The sequence below is a fragment of the Microtus oregoni genome, unplaced genomic scaffold (genome assembly GCF_018167655.1).
Source record: "Microtus oregoni isolate MIOR12 unplaced genomic scaffold, Mior012 000048F_ref0000485, whole genome shotgun sequence".
NCBI classification, from domain to species: domain Eukaryota; kingdom Metazoa; phylum Chordata; class Mammalia; order Rodentia; family Cricetidae; genus Microtus; species Microtus oregoni.
The window spans coordinates 11238712-11255236 of NW_024543222.1; the positions used below are offsets into that span (position 1 = coordinate 11238712).

Below are 16525 nucleotides of genomic sequence, written 5' to 3' on the forward strand. Positions count from 1 at the left end.
GTCTCTCTGAAGCACATGCAGTTCTAGGTGAAGTGCTGAGTGCCTGAATCAAACATATCACTGCTGTTGGAAGAATACTAACTAGACTAATCCAAGTTTGTCAGTTAGTATGGGATTGAGAAAAACAAAACTGGTCAAAGTTTAGAAACTACACTTACTGTAAATGGAACAATGTGGGATCCAGGAACAAACAAAAAATAAAATCAGGGTTGGTAGTGTTTGTGCAAGCACGAGGACCTGAGTTCCAGTCATAGAACATGTATACAAAAGCCAGGACACTGTCACATGACTATAATCCTAGTGCTGGAGTCGGGACAAAAGACAGGTGGATCCACAATGTTCACTGGCCAGCCAGGCAGGACTAACAGGTGAGCTTCAGGCCAGTAAGAAACCCTGTAATAAATGAGGAACAACATCCGAGATTTGACTTCTGACCTACACATGCATGCACGTGCACATACCACACATACACACAAAACAACAACAACAAAAAGAACAAACAGAAGTAGTCAGATGAGGCTACTTCCCTTTTCTCAGCACCAACTGTCTTGTCCAATGTGGAGTCCATGCCGATGAACAGATTGAATGGCTGGGCAGTTTTGCTACCGCCCAGCTGAGTCGTCACCACTCACTGGGTCCATCCACTATTTGTAAAGATGTTGCTCTCACAAGTGCCTCATCACTCTCTGGACATTAATTTTTCATTCTTTTAGCTCATTATTACTTATAAATATGCCTGGAATCTATTTTATTTTTAAAGTCTTTCCCTTAACCCTAGAAGACCATAGCTGTCACCTCATTTCTCGGCTCCACTGTCATTCCTCAGGACTGCTCATAGCCTCTCTCTCCACCCATACTATCCAGGCTCTGTTCCCACATTCTACTAGAACTGGACCAGTTGACTAAAGATTTGCTTGCCAAAGTCAACAGGTCTCAGTTTCCAGCTAATGCTCCCTCTTGGCAAAGCCTGAAACAAAAGGCTACTTACTTCCCTTTCCTTGAGGGGACACTTGTGTGTGCTCCATGCAATCATACTTGAATTCTCCTGTCACCTCGCAGGCTGTCCCTTCTAAGATTCTTCTGTTGCTGTGCCTACCTCTTTCCCATCTCTAACTGTTGTCATGGCCTTGGGTTCAGTTTTGGAACTTTCTCTCTATGTACTATTAATTCAATGTCTGTCACAACCACTAATCCAGTTGCCTAGTGGAAAAAATCTAGTCCCATCTAACTTCCATTCCATAAGTACTGACAAATCCTGCTGTCATACAGATCCCCAGGGTGACTACTTCTCATTGCCCCACTACACCTACATGGTCCCAGCCATGGTGGTTGTGTTAGCTTCTTTGATAACTTACTTCAGTCTAGAATCACTTGGGAAGAAACAATTATTGAGAAATGTCCTTAGCAGATTGTTCTGTGGAGCATTTTCTTTGTTAGCAATTGATGTGAGGGGGCCTAAACCATCATGGGTGGTGCTGCCCCCAACTGGAAAGTCCTGGGTTCCATAAGAAAGCAGGCTGAGCAAGCCATGAGCTGTAAGCCAATAAGCACCCCATCCCATGGCCTCTGGATCAGCTCCTGCCTCCAGGTTCCTGTCCTGTTTGAGTTCCTGACCTCATTTCCTTCATTGGTGAACAACAACACAGAAGTATAAGCTGTAATAAAACTGTCCCCCCCCAACACCTCACACCAAGTTGTTTTTGTTCATGGCATTTTATCACAGCAAGATCCCTGACTAATATAATACACTGCTCTCTTGACAGACTCCTGCTACCATCTCCCAATGCATTTCTCTCCTGCCTCCACTACAGTAGACACAGAAATATCTGAAAACTAGAGAAGGCAGCACTTGCTCAAATGCTCCCATGGTTTCTCATACCCCAAATGAAATCCAAACTCCCATAGTCTGTTGTATCACTGGATAGGATTTGCCTTCTCCAACTTCATTCCTGCCAACCTCCCTCATCTCACTCCACTCCAGTCACAGACCAATCTATCCCAGCCTCACGTCCTTCTGGTCCTAATTCAAGTATGGGTTCATTAGAGTCCTCAGTTGCCAATCTATGTAAAAATGACTCTCTTTAAAACAGCTCTCCACTCACAGTCAGAACAGCCAGCTTTATGGATCTTGAAAACAAAGGTCACTGCCTCATATTAAGTTACTGAATTTTCAAAGAAAGAAATTCTTCATTGCCATATCCTGATCCTTTGGAACAATGGCTAATGCAAAGCATTTCTTCTTAAAACATGAATTAATAAATGAGAAAACAGTGACTCATGTTCACATTTTAACCAAACAAGACAATGTAAAGAGTGAGTTAGCCATGTTACTACCCAGGAAGAAATATTAAATGAATCACCTCTAAAGTGAAACAGATATAGTCCATATTCTGGTCACTGTCTTCACCCTTGCCCACTTAATTCCTGTTCTTTTTACCAGTCTTTAATCTAGGTGGAAAAAACCTCAGCCACTCCCCTATCTTTTAACAACATACACAAACAAAAGGAAGACAGAATGTGCTGACTTTCACAAAACCTGTCTCCACATCCAGACACTTGGCCTTGTCCAATGACCAATGCCTGTAGCCTCACTACTTGGATCTCTGATTTTGACAATTCATGACCAGGAATAGAGTTCATATCCTGAAGCCTGTAGGGACAGTATGTGCCAGAGGAAAACTATTTGTTATAAATTGTAGGTCTGGGGATATAGTTCAGTGAGAGAGAACTTGCCTAGCATACATGAAAGCATGGATTCTATCCCAGTACTGGAAATAAAAAAAAAAAAAACAGTAACAAGAAAATCAAATATATAAGAAAAGCTAAGTGAAACATTTTTTGCTTGTTTTTTTTTTCCCAAAAAAGTATGAAGTAAATAGAATACAAAGAGTAAAAAAATCAGTATACTGTAATGGATGTACAATAAATTATATACATCTAGAAATTAAAAATTACATAAAATTATATTTTGAAAAGATTTTTAGGGAGACTCACAAATTCTTGGTGACCAATAATGAAGAAACATTTTTTCCTAACAATGTTTCGCCAGCTCTTTGTGGAAACACCAAAGTAATGTAGTAGTCCCACTCAGATGAACTCTTCTGCTCCTTTAACTCTCTAGTCTCGATAAACACACTTGCCCTATCTCAAAAAACATGACTCCAGTTATAAGACCTCATGAGTGTGTTAACAGAACACCCATGCCACCCCATCCCTCTCTAGTTACAGCAGGGGCCCTGTCCCTTTGCTCCAGCCAGTAACTCAATCTGTGATTAGGCCCTGCCTACATGTCTACACTTTGTATGACCCAGGCCACTGAATGAATGACCCTCCCCACACACACACTCTTCCTCCTGTGTTCTATTTAGCGTAGAATAAACACTCTCCTTCAATGTCCCACCTGGTCTTCACTGAAAACTTCCTATTTGTGTATCTTGTAGAATGGTCAGTTTGTCTCTGCCACTGTGTTTGTTGCCAAGACATTTTGTTTCCAATCATTCAGATTATGGCCTTGCTAGAGATGGCCCTGGTGTTTGTTTTTCACAGTCACTGACAACAAACACTTATTCTTTCTGAAAATTGTGATCATTTGTTTATCTGCAGAACAACATTTTTTCTTTAAATGCTTTGTAGTCTAAAGGGAAGATATAAAATAGAAGATTAAAGAGAGATAAGATAGAATTGCCAAAACCACATTTCCATGGTTCAGGAAATCCTAGCATGCCTCACTGGCTGTTTGTTTCCAACATGAATGTAGTCTGTGAAAGAACAATTAGAATTGTCTTTCTGTTCCAATGGCTCATACAGGAAAGAAACAGGAAATCCTGATGGAAGCTTGGGCTTTACAGGATATTTGTGAGTATTTACCCATGTGTTTGATGTTTCTCTTCCACATCTGTACACTCTGGGCCCACATTTGGCCCACTTGTTCTTTGCTTTTCTAACATCATTACAGCTCCCAGTAAGTTGTGTTCTATACGGGAGGGGCTCAAACCAAGCCTGGTGAAGGAAACTGAGGCCCAGAGGGCACAACTCTCCCACTTCCTCATTATAAAACTTAAGAACTGACTGGGGAAGTGCTTCTGAAACTTTGCCACCAAAAACTTTTCCAGCACTACAAATGACTTATGCCCACATCCCCTCCCCCAGGACCTGCGGCCACAGCCTTAAGCAGAAAGCAAACTGAAAGCTTCGTTGAAAATGTCCAATTTCATATTAAAATTTTGTGAGAATTTTGCATTTTACAAAGCAGCAAAGTTTATGTTTGTTTTAATATGAATATTACTTCAATAGTAAAGCCATATGCTTTCTGTTAAAATAATCACACGAATCCAGCACTCCAGGAGGAATATAAGGAGCCTTCCACAACCCTATTTGCTAACCACCCTGTGGGGTTACTCTGCCCCAGTAAGAGAATCATGGGCTCGGCTAGAAATGCCATAGTCACGGTGTCTAAATGTTAACCTTTGGAGAGAAGGAAGACAAAATGGTAGAGAGCACGTTGCACTTGAATATGAATGGGAACTGAAAAAATAGGTGGAAGTGTATGAGAAAATGTGGTAAGGCAGATACATAAGGAAAGACTCCATCATGGCACACGACTAGTGTGTGTCTCTTATGGAGAAGCTGAGGCCAGATGAGCAGAAAAATCACAGAATGTTCAGTATGGAAGGGACCTTCACAATGGGATAACTCCAAATGCAAAACATGCCTTACCAACCCTCCCAACACATACTTGAACATGCTTGACACTGGGAAACATACTTTCTCATAGACTTTCAGTGCACATTTGAAAGTTTTTCAATAGAGAGCTACCTTGAAACAATTCCAACTGCACTGGGGTTCCATTTCTGCTCCTGGAACTCCCAGCAGCAGATTTAGAGTGTAGGCTATGAGAACAGCTCAGGTTCTAGTCTGACCTGTCACCTACTCAGCGAGGAACTACAGCTAGTGATATAACTGGACATGCTTGTGCTCTAGACCTAGAAGATGGAGGAAATGAATAAAGATGCCTGCCCCAGCAGAGCACTGTCAGGATGAGCATGTACAGGAACATGAAAACAGAACATGTAGAGAACAGTGCTTGGCCCAAAGGAGTTCCGGGGAGCTGTGGCCTACAGTAAAAATGGAAGATACTCAATTCTCTTTAGTTTTGTCTCTTCTTGGTTAGATAATCTAATGCTTTAAAAATTCCCTCTCACATAATTCCTGACCTTGCTATATTCTATGCTCAAGTTTGTCAGGGCTCTACATAAATATGACCCGAATTTTCACTGCTTATGTGACATAAGATGTAGATAGACTAGGATCATAGCTATTTAAACATCCTGTCTTGTGGTCCTGGTCACTGTGTTCCCCTGATCTGATTCTTTCTGTCATCTTTCCTTTCACTTACCCTCAAATTTCTGCAGCTGATATTCTAAGCCAAAGCAAAGCACAACATTTCATGTTTAATCCCAGTAAATAAGCTACTTAATTTCAGTCAACTTGAAATACCAGAAAATTGGGGGAGGGGTTATCCTACATATTAACTCCCTGTCTGAATTCTTAACTTCAACAAGCTTGATTCTAAATCACCACTTGTGATTAAAAAACACCTGTCTCAGTTCAGTGACTCATTTAAAGATGGCTCTGAAAGCTGTCACTTCACTGAGAAGTTTCTCTTAGTGCCTTAATGCTGACCATGAAAAGCAGACAGGCCACCTCTGCTGTGGGACAATGGTCTGTACCCTGTCACTTGTATTTCGTAGCGAAACAGGAAGTAGAGGTGGGGCGACCAGGCAGAAAGTAGAGGCAGGGCAAGGAGAACAGAAGAATTCTGGGAAGAAAAAGAATCAGTCTGCAGTCGTGACCCAGCGACAGAGGAAGCAAGGTAGCAGCAAGATGCGACTATCTTGCCAGGAAAGGTATTAACACAGACAAGAATTATGAGCTAAGGATTGTCCCTGCTGCCGGCTGGGTCGGGACGCCAGACCTTCTGTGCCTCGGCGGAGTTAGGGGCACTGATGCAGTTTCTGCTCGGTGACCATGGTGGTGTTTCACGAAGAAGTGGAGATTGAGGACTTTGAATATGACGAGGACTCGGAGACTTATTTCTATGGGGATAATTCCTCCATCCCCAAGGAAGATTTGGAGAATGGAGAAGACGTGGCAACATGTCCTAGCTGCTCTCTCATTATAAAAGTTATTTATGACAAAGATCAGTTTATGTCTGGAGAAACAGTCCCAGCACCTTCAACCAACAGTTAGTTAAATGCTGAAGAAGCCCTCAGGGACTCACATCCTGGGCAGCAGGCAATGAGCCCAGGTGAATGGATCAAGCAAGTGTTGAGTGAGCCTCCTCTCCACAGGACAGCTCTCTGGGGCTTGCTTTTCTGTGGGTGGACATCATCATCAGCTGCTGAATTCTTCATAAGAAATGAGCCCATAACGTCAGCCCTGGATTCCATGTTTACACGGCATTCAAGGATTTCTAATTGTCCATCTGAGTTTAAAAGAAGAGCCTTATGAACTGGCGCTTTTTCTTTCTCCTGGTTGCACCATTTGAACATCTTAAAACTAACTCATTTTTTCTGAAAACAACATCATCCACTTCAAAAAAAAAAAGAATTATGGGCTAATATAAGTTATAAGACTTAATAAGAAGCCTGAGTGAATAGGCCAACCAATTTATAATTAATGTAGACCTCTGTGTATTTCTTTGGGACTGAAAGACTGCAGGACTGGGTGGGACAGAAACCTCAGTCAGCATACCTCCACTCCCCTTTCCCTAAAATTCCACTGGCATACCTGGGTCAAAGAGGAAAATGAACTTGGTTTAGTTGGGTTACTTTGGGGCATACTCAGGCTGACATGTTGGGTCACTAATGTGCTGTCATTTCTCAAAATAAACATTCACAGTAAAAACCTGAAATTTATAGACTGGCTTCTGGAGAATATTGTTCCGACCAATAAATTTTTCTGCTAAGAAAATTTTCAAAGTTTTTTTTTTTTATTGAGAAAAGGCGAAAAAAAAAAAACAAGTTTCCACCTCCTCCCAGCCTCCCATTTCCCTCCCCCTCCTCCCCCCCTATGCCCCCTCCTCCCACCCTTCTCCCCCTCCCCCCACTCCTTTCCCCCTCCCTCTCCAGTCCAAAGAGCAGTCAGGGTTTTCTGCCCTGTGGTAAGACCTAGGACCTCCCACCTCCGTCCATATCTAGGAAGGTGAACATCCAAACTGGCTGGGCTCCCACAAAGCCATCACATTACGTAGGATCAAACCCCCATGCCATTGTCCTTTGCATCTCATCAGCCCTCATAGTTCGCCATGTTCACCATATTGACCATTATTTGGCTAAAATGTATGTTGTATATGCCCCTACATCTTTCCATCACCCTCCAATCACAGGCTACACTGCTTACTAAAATATTTGAAGCTCCATTTTCCCAAATGCCTCCTTTACACCACTAGGTTTATGGAATAATCCTTCATTTCTCACTAGACCAAGCATATTACAGTAGAAATATACATTATTAAGTTGGTATGTTTGCAAATGACTTTTAGATGCCATTACATAATAATCAGAAATTGGCTACACCATTCTTCTATTATAACTCCTTTTAAAAATCTGATTTGAAAAATAACCTTTGTACTGAATCTTACAGTTAGAAAATAGCATGTTATCCAGATTTTGGTGCCTTTGAAAACAATCCACTAATGCTTTATCTTTTCTTTTCAGATTTTCATACTTATTTTTACAATATGCACATGTCTGTGTGTATGATTTGAATTTATTTTCTATTTCATTAATTACACTTAAAGTGTAATATAATATTAATGTTCTATATTTTGCTATAGCTTCTTGGCATTAATAGTTCTAATGCCTTTAAGTACCTATATAATGCACATACTGATTTGTTAATTTCAAGTAAAATGGGTTACCCAAGGCATTATGGGAAATTCTGCATTCATTACACTTCAAACCTGCAAATCTGTGTTCACGCCACAGAAGTGTGTAGTCTTTCAAATTATTTTTGCTAAATTTATATGTCTAACAGCATGATATAGATACATATCCTTTAATTTTATACAAATGAGATAATCTACATGGTGTTCTAAACGTAATTTATTCCTCTTATCAATTTGCATGTTTTGACATAGGATTGCATCAGATAGATTTAGAGTGATATATTTCACTTGTAACTTTCTATTACTCCAAATAATCTACAGACACACACCACACATTTTGTACACATGTGTAGATACTTCATAGGGAAGGTTCACCTCTTCCTCTCTTCCATTTGAACCAGTCCACTTATTTCAGTGTTCTTATACTCTAACACACAATTTAACTTGGGACCCTGAGCAGGTCACTTCACAACTAGAATTAATAATAGAAAGTTATAAGAGAAAATTTTTCAACAAAGAACATATTTAAGGTCCAAAATGATATGCTAGATTCTAGAGAAATAACAAAAAAAGTGATGTGGGCTAAAAAGATGTAAAGCCTTGAGCACAGGTTAGATCTTACAGGGTGGGCATGAGTTGCCTGTTCCAAACAGAGGATTGTCAGATTCTAAACAGGAAAGACCAATGCACTCTTTTTCTAACTAGATGTGATCATACCATCCCTATGGAAGTAACTCAGGCAATTATTTTCGCTAATATATTAAGATTAAAACAACAACCCTCAGGACACATATCAGATCAGGCATGCTTTTTACTGAATTCAAGTAAACCACTAATTGCTATCAATTAGTAGAGGAAATAAAATCCAGTGATCATAAGGGATTAATTAGTTTTGATATAGTACCTGCTTAATAGAGCTTAAAGTATAATTTAAAAATTATTCTTACTTTAAGATTCCAAAGATTTAAATATCTTTAGAAATAAATTTATTAACCTGTGCTACAAATCCAATTAATGCTTTTCCAGATGTTAAATACAAGCAAATTAGATAAATAAAAAAATTAGTAGTAGTTAAATATTCTGTAAGACTTTTACAAAGAGAAGAGCTTTTGATTTTTAAAATCTAAAATCTTTCCACTGTAGTTTGGGTCTACTTCCCTGCTCCCACACTTGGAACTTTCTCCCTAAATTTCCCTAACCTGGTCTGTCAGTTTTCTTCCTCCCAGCTTACTCTCTTCTTGGGGTCTTGTAACTTGATGTTTCCTCTGACTACAATGCTGTGCCTCAGAGACCTGGAAATTCCCTGTGGTATTCTGAGGCTTCTCAGCAGGGATTCAGGCTTCCCTGATCACCCACATATTCATGCTGCCATGCTGGTAATCAGGCTCCTGCCCTGAGATGGGCGAAGTCTATGGGCATGCTCTTTTTCTCCTTTCTACTCACTTTTCAGAATCACATCAACTCTTATTCATGTGTTGACTGTCTACCAAGATCTAGAGCTCATCAGCAAAGGGACCCGCCTCCTTGACAACGCCTAGTGCCCTTAGCAGAGGCAGACACAGGGAAGGGACCCAGTGCCACCTTGTAAATGAGTGAGCAAGTCATCCTAGGGCTAGAGGGAATCAAGACCCACAATAAAGTTCACAACTAAATAGTCAGAATAATAAATGACCTAAATAGGCTTCAGTAGAATATTAAAACTTTTGTGTCTATGTTTCATTATAATTTATTAAATATTTTACATTCATTAGTGGTTGTATTTTTATTTACAGAAATTTCTCTGATAAGAAGAGATGATTAAAAGAGGGTTATATGCCTATCAACAATTAACTGGTATCCTGAAAACGAAAGGCTGACCTGCTGCTCATATCTCTGCTTGACGTCTTCTAGCTGCCACAGAAACTCCTTGGACTGCTTCTCGCGAAGAGACTTGGATCTAGTTAGGTCTGCTTCCACCTTTTCCATCTGTGAAGTTAAAAAACAAATTTTAAAAAACCTTGTATTTCATAACATAAATTTTGCCCATCCTTTAAAATCCCAGACCTTAAACACCTCAACAACCAGTAATGAAAAGAAAGTTGATAAAATAATTAAACATATGACAATTTATTTTAGTATATTTTAATAGTTTCAAGAAGGAAATTAAAATTGGTACATATTTGACTATGTTCTATTGTTCTACTATGTTCTACAGTTATAACAACATTAAAATATACTATATTGAAGAAATAAAGAAAAATCTATGTAATCACCACAAGATTTTAAGGAAAAGCATTAGACAAAATTCAGAATTCATTCTTGCCAGGCAGTGGTGGTGAATGCCTTTAATCCCAGCACTTGGGGGGTAGAGGGAGGCAGATCTCTGTGAGTTCAAGACCAGCCTGTTCTACAGAGTGAGTTCCAGGACAGGCTCTAAAGCTACATACAAAACCCTGTCTCAAAAAAAAACAAAATAAATGAATAAATAAATAAATAAATAAATGTAACGTATTTTTCCTTTTAAAATGTGGTTTTCCCGTATTCAGCCTAGGCTGTCCTCCTGCTTCAGCCTCCCACTACCAGGACTGCAGGGTGTGCCACCACCAGTAGTAGCTCCTGAAAGCCAACATTCCCCCAGCACTGGAAATTCTTAACAAATCAGACACAGAAAGAATGTACTGCAGCATAATGATGAGGTAATAAGCTCTAAACTAGCATCCTAGCAAACTGTGATAAACTGAAGGTTCTTCCTCTAAAAGAAGGCACTAGACAAGGATATCCATTTTCACCCATTCTCCATAGTTCTGGAGATGATAGAGCAAAGGCTTGCTAAGACAAATGAAATCATCACTGATCCTACAAATAGAAAACCCTAAAGATGTCACTAAAAATTTTCAGAACTAACAAATGAATTTAATGAAGTTGCCAAATATAAAGCAGCAGTCTAAGACCAGGAAGGTTATTATAGATCACCACAAAAGAATAGAAGAAAACAACCCCACTTAGATACGTAACAAAATCTAATGATTAGGCATAACTTTAAACAAACAGCTAAAGAATGTATGTATCAGAACTATAAAGTGCTGATAAAAGAAACCAAAGAAAATAATTCAATATAAAGATACCCTGTGTTCTTTGCTTAGAATAATTAATAGTTTTTTAATGTTTATACAAATCAAAGTGATCCATAGATTCAGTGAAGTCCTTATCAAATTCCAGTATCCTTTTTCACAGAACTGGATCTAGGAAGCCTAAAATTTGCAAAGGACCATTAAAGATTCCGGGCACCTTAAGCAATTTTGAGCAAAAAGAACAAAGCTGAAGCCATCACACTATCTGACATCAAGATATACATTGAAGCTACAGTAATCAAAACAGCATGACATTGACATAAAATCAGACACATTGACCACTGGAATGTGAGTCTAGAAATGAACATGCAGTTGATTTTCACATGCATGCCAGGATTTCACAGACAGAAATTTCTTCAAAAGATGTATTTGAAAAATTGTCTGTCTACCTTTAGAGTGTGGAACTTGATTCTTTCACACAATACACACAAAACTCAAAATGGATGAGGGATTTAAACATTATGCCTGACACTGTAAAACTATAGGAATAAATATAAAGAGTCTTTGCAAAGATTTCCTGGTGCAGCGACAAAATGAAGAATCAACAAAGCAACAGTAGACATGAAAGCAAAGGTTCCTTTACAGCTGCTGTGACAACCCAGAGAAGAGACACCTAGACAGTAGGTGGAGTGTGTTTCACAAAGGGTCACTATCAAAACACAGCAAGGAACCCAGCCATTTAAAACCAGACAAAGGTCTTGAACATCCAAATGGCCAACAGATTCATGAAAAGAATGTTCAATAACACTAACCATTAAGAATATACTAAATTAAAATCATAATTAGCATCTTAGACCCATCAGATCGATTATTATTCAAAAGATAAAGATGGCGCTGAGAAGAAAGCAAAATAAAAGGAATTTCTGAGACTGATAGTGGGTACATAAATTAGCACTGCAAACATAGAGAACACTACAGAGCTTTTAAGTAAATGCAGAACTGTAATTTGATCTGGCATCCAGTAACCGCATATATATCCTTAGCAACTGAAATGGCTGTGTTGAAGAGATATTTGCACCCCTGTGTTCATTGTAGTGTCATTCACAGTGGCCGAAATATGAGATGGCTCCCAATATTCACAGACACAAAACAGAGTTGGGTACATGCAAAACAGAGTCCTGTTCAGCCATTTGCAACAACATGGGAGGAGGTACCATGTTAAATGAAATAAACAAGTGCAGGAAGATAAAGCTGCATGGTCTCACTTATGTGTAGAATCTGACAAATTCAAGATAAAGGAACGGAGAGGACAGTAGCAGAAAGGGGGAAGAAATGGGACATGTTGTTCGGGACAAAGTTTTTCAATGACACAAGAGGAGTTCTAGTGATCTGCTGCACCAGGAGGGACTTCAGTCAATAATGCAAACCTCAGGATCCTTCAATCATCTTACCACAAAGAAGGGAGGTATAAAGGCTCTAACTCTCCCATCTGAGCCATCCACATGATTGAAAGATATGATCCACCATAAATATATGATGGTGACTTGTGAATTTAAGAAATAATGAAATCATAATATTTAGAGACAAAAAGTTTTCTTATAAATCCATGAAAGTAAACAAATGTAAAGGCAAGAGAGAAAACGGGGGATGGCAGACCTGATCTGGATCCTAAAAACCTAAAAATAGATAAAATAATCATTAGTAAACAAAAGTAAAGGGACAGGAAAGATAGAGGGCAAACTGGGGATGGCAGACTTGATCCACTTAGTTTTTTAGACAAAACTTCACATAACACAGATTCTTGCTTATTACTTCAATACAGGCAGAATATAAAAGAAAAAAATTTTAAAATTGAAAATATATAAAGTTGTAAAACAGCACTTTATAATTAACACTTTATAGATCTAAGCATTATTGTCTGTAATCAAAATAGAAAACAGCAATACTTTTAAAATAAATGTTACAAAACGAAGAAAATAATAATGGCTAATAAGTAAAAATGAAATATATTTCACTTTAGAATAACACTGACCGAGAATGCCAAACCCCACTCCATCATTCTTCCACAATTTTAGGAGTATAGAAAGCAACTCTTATAAAGCTTATCTAAAACTAGACTTCCCAGTTGTCATAACTACAAAGGATTCTGTTTCACCACACATCATCATTCCAAATTCCATTCCACTTCAAACAAAAACAAAGTATGCAAGAGCTCCTTCATTGTGCAACTCTGGCTTCAAGGAAACGCAAGAATACAGTCTTGTGAGCCAGCTCAGGAGCAGAGGTAGGACTGTATGCCTTTCTGTGTTCAGTGTGCACAGAAGCAAGAACCAGAAACGGTGAGCGGCATTGGAATCTTCCTGGTAGGAGCCTCCAGGTTACTCCTTGCTAAGAGAAAATCCAGGTACTCCAGGCTTCAAAAATGCACCATGGGCCTTAATTGTTTCGCCATGTAAGAAAGATCAAGAGTAAGCAACTACAGGAGGTCAAAGCTGTCAGGGTCACAGCTGCTGTGTGTCAACCTTGCCCTAGCAGTTGCAAAATGATCTCTCTAGTTCTGGACATCTGGGAAGAGGAGGGCAGTGGGCAAAGGAAAGGAGACAAGGAAAGAAGGGATGAATTAGGTCAGAGGCCCCCTTTAAGCCAGGGGCTGATGCTCCTTCTTCACTGGCAACATCACTGGTCTTGAAATCATGTAAAAGACACTTTTCTGGGCATGTCTGTAAGAGAACTAACTATAAGGGGATTAACTGAGAAGATCCACCCTTAATGTGGGTGAAATCATCTCACAGGCTGGGGCCCCAGATTAAATAAACAGTAAAAAAGGGAGAAGGCAAGCTGAGCCCCATCATTAATCTCTCGCTCTCTCTGCTTTCTGAGGATGCAATGTGCCCAACTGATTTATCCTCCTGCTGCCACGCCTTCCCCATCATGATGGACTACACCCTCAAACTGTGAGCCAAAATCAACCCTCTGTCCCTGATCTTCTGCAAGTTTAAGATCCTGTCAATAGCAAGTTGACTGCCCAATTTGCATCTCATTCCTTTGAATTACACTAAATGTCCACCACTTCCTATAAGAGAAGAGTCTTTTTTTATTGATTTTTATTGAGCTCTATATTTTTCTCTGCTCCCCTCCCTGTCTCTCCCCTCTCCCTTCAACTCTCCCCCACAGTCCCCATGCTCCCAATTTACTCAGGATATCTCGTCTTTGTCTTTAACTAGATGATTCCCTAAATAAGATCAGTGTTGTAGGAGAAAGGAAGAATGTACAATGGATAAATATGTAGCATTTTATACCAACTATAGTCACAAAAAATAAATGGTCTTTCTCCAGTAAAGTGCTGTGTCATTACATCATAAGTAATGTGACATGCACAATCTAAGTTGTACAATTACAAAATTATACACTGTATAATTCAAATGTGTTATTATATTTAATAAATATTTAAAGAAATGCTAAGAAATTATCTTTCAATTATTTTTAGATACATATGCATAGATAGATATATAAGACACAGAAACATATAGACAGGTCACAGATAGATACAATGCCAGGAAGTAGGGAATGGGAGATGGCTCAGTGGTTGAAGAGCATGCCCCACAAGTATAATGACCAGAGATTGTATCCTGAGAACCCAAATAAATGGGTTGGGTTGATGTAGTAGCCCATCTGTGACTATAACCTTAGAATACAGAGATAAGAGGTCCCCAGAAGAAAGAGGTTAGCAAGACTAGCCATATTGGGAAGCTCTCGGAAGTTCCCTTTGGATAGAGCCTGCCTCAATAAATAAGGTGGTAGAGCCATTGAGGATAATTTCTGATATCAACCTCAAGCCTATGTGTGCATATGCACATACATGTGCACACACACATTTGCATACATGCAGAAAATATATACATATACATGTATAGCACATACCTACACAGATAAAAAAGGAAAACAAAAACAAGTGGAAGAAAGCTGGATAAACAATTATTTATATGCCTAACTAAATGAAGAATAAAAAAATAAAAGTCCTGAGTAAAAAAAAAAGCAATCAGCATTCTTCTATGAATGATAGTTATGTTTTTTTTTCTTGCACTGGGGAACTTCAGGAATGCTACAAACATACTCTATCACTGGACTGTATCCCAAGCCCCAATAATTACTTATAGAAGAAAGCAAGATGCCTTTTGCATATATTAGTGTGGGGAATGATCAGTATAAAATGGAAGAAAAAAAAGTAACTATATATAAATTACTATCAGATTACAGAACACCTTGGTTTTTCTGTTGTGATAAAACACTCTAACAAAAGCAATGTAAGGGAGAAAGGGCTTGTGATGACTTGGATGAGAAAGTCCCCCAGATGCTCATGTATCTGCCGGCTTAGTCACCAGGGGGTGGAACTGTTTGGAAGGATTCGGAGGGTGGCCTTGTTGTAGGAGGTACATCACTAAGGTGGGCTTTAAGGTTTTAAATCCCATGACAGGTCAGTGTCTGTCTCTCCGCCTGCTGCCTTCCAAACAGGATATAGAGCTCTCAGCTACTGCTCCAGCACCATGCCTGTCTGTGTTCCACCATGATGAGCACGCTCTAACAGTAACTAAGCCAGGCCTATCAAGGCACAGTCCACCATGGTGTGGAGGTCAAGGCAGCAGAAGCCTGATCAGTGCTCACGTTGGGCTGACAATCAGGAAACAAAGAGGGCTGTCTGTGTGCTAGTGCTCAGTTCCCTCTCTCCAGCTTCTACAGTTCAGCATCCCTCAAAGAATGGTGTCGGCCCCAGTCGATGGTTCTTCCCAGTTCAGTTAATGCAATCAAGTCAGTCATTAACAGGCTTGCTCAGGTGCCCATTTTCAAGGTAATTCTAGACTCCATCAAGCTGTCAAAGAACACGGGTCATAACAGAGATTTTACTGAAATTAATAAAATGTACAGCATAGCATAACATTAATGGATTAAATATCCAACCCACTAGCCAACAGAACTGGTTTTCTGAAAATTTTAATCATATTTAAACTGAAATTATTTCTAGCTTTAAATTATAGCAAGTATCTAAAGTCTGTTAAAAAATAAAAGGAATGGACTGTAAATCAAGAGAGTTATCATTGAAGAAAAAGGCTAGAAAAGTGGGGAGGGCAGAAGACCCTGGAGCCACAAGCTGCCTGAAATCCATGCAGTGGCTTTGCAGACATCTTGAAAGTTTCAGGCAAATAGATAGAACTAGAAAAAACATCCTGAGTAAAGTACCTCAGACCCAGTAAGACAAACACGGTATGCACTCACTCATAAGTGAATACTAGACGTAACCCCAGAGAAGCTAGGTAAAAAGGAGGACCCTAAGAGAGATACACATGGAGGGCCCCAGGAAGGAGAACAAGTTAAAATATCCTGGCTAAACTGGGGAGTGGAAGGGAGGAGATAGGAGATGAGAATATAAAGGATTGAGAAGGCTGAGCTGGGGGAGGGACAGAGAGAGAGAGAGTAATGAAAGAGATATCTTGATAGAGGGAGCCATTACAGGCTTAGGGAGAAACCTGGTGCTAAGAAAATTCCCAGGAATCTACAAGGATGATACAAGCTAAGACTCCTAGCAATAGTG

At 39.5% G+C, this 16525-nt stretch overlaps 2 protein-coding genes across 3 annotated transcripts in view; one reads left to right on the forward strand and one right to left on the reverse strand.

Moving 5' to 3' along the window:
• Cep112 (centrosomal protein 112) overlaps positions 1 to 16525 on the reverse strand; it is a 396051-nt gene that overhangs the window by 209268 nt on the left and 170258 nt on the right. For both annotated transcript variants that reach the window (XM_041635859.1, XM_041635858.1), the window contains exon 19: positions 9746 to 9853. In XM_041635859.1, coding sequence (XP_041491793.1) covers positions 9746 to 9853 — 108 coding nt within the window. The remainder of the gene's footprint in view (positions 1 to 9745; positions 9854 to 16525) is intronic.
• Positions 6028 to 6249, forward strand: LOC121435996 (DPH3 homolog). Its single transcript, XM_041635585.1, has one exon. It carries the CDS (start codon positions 6028 to 6030, stop codon positions 6247 to 6249), a length of 222 nt encoding a protein of 73 aa, XP_041491519.1.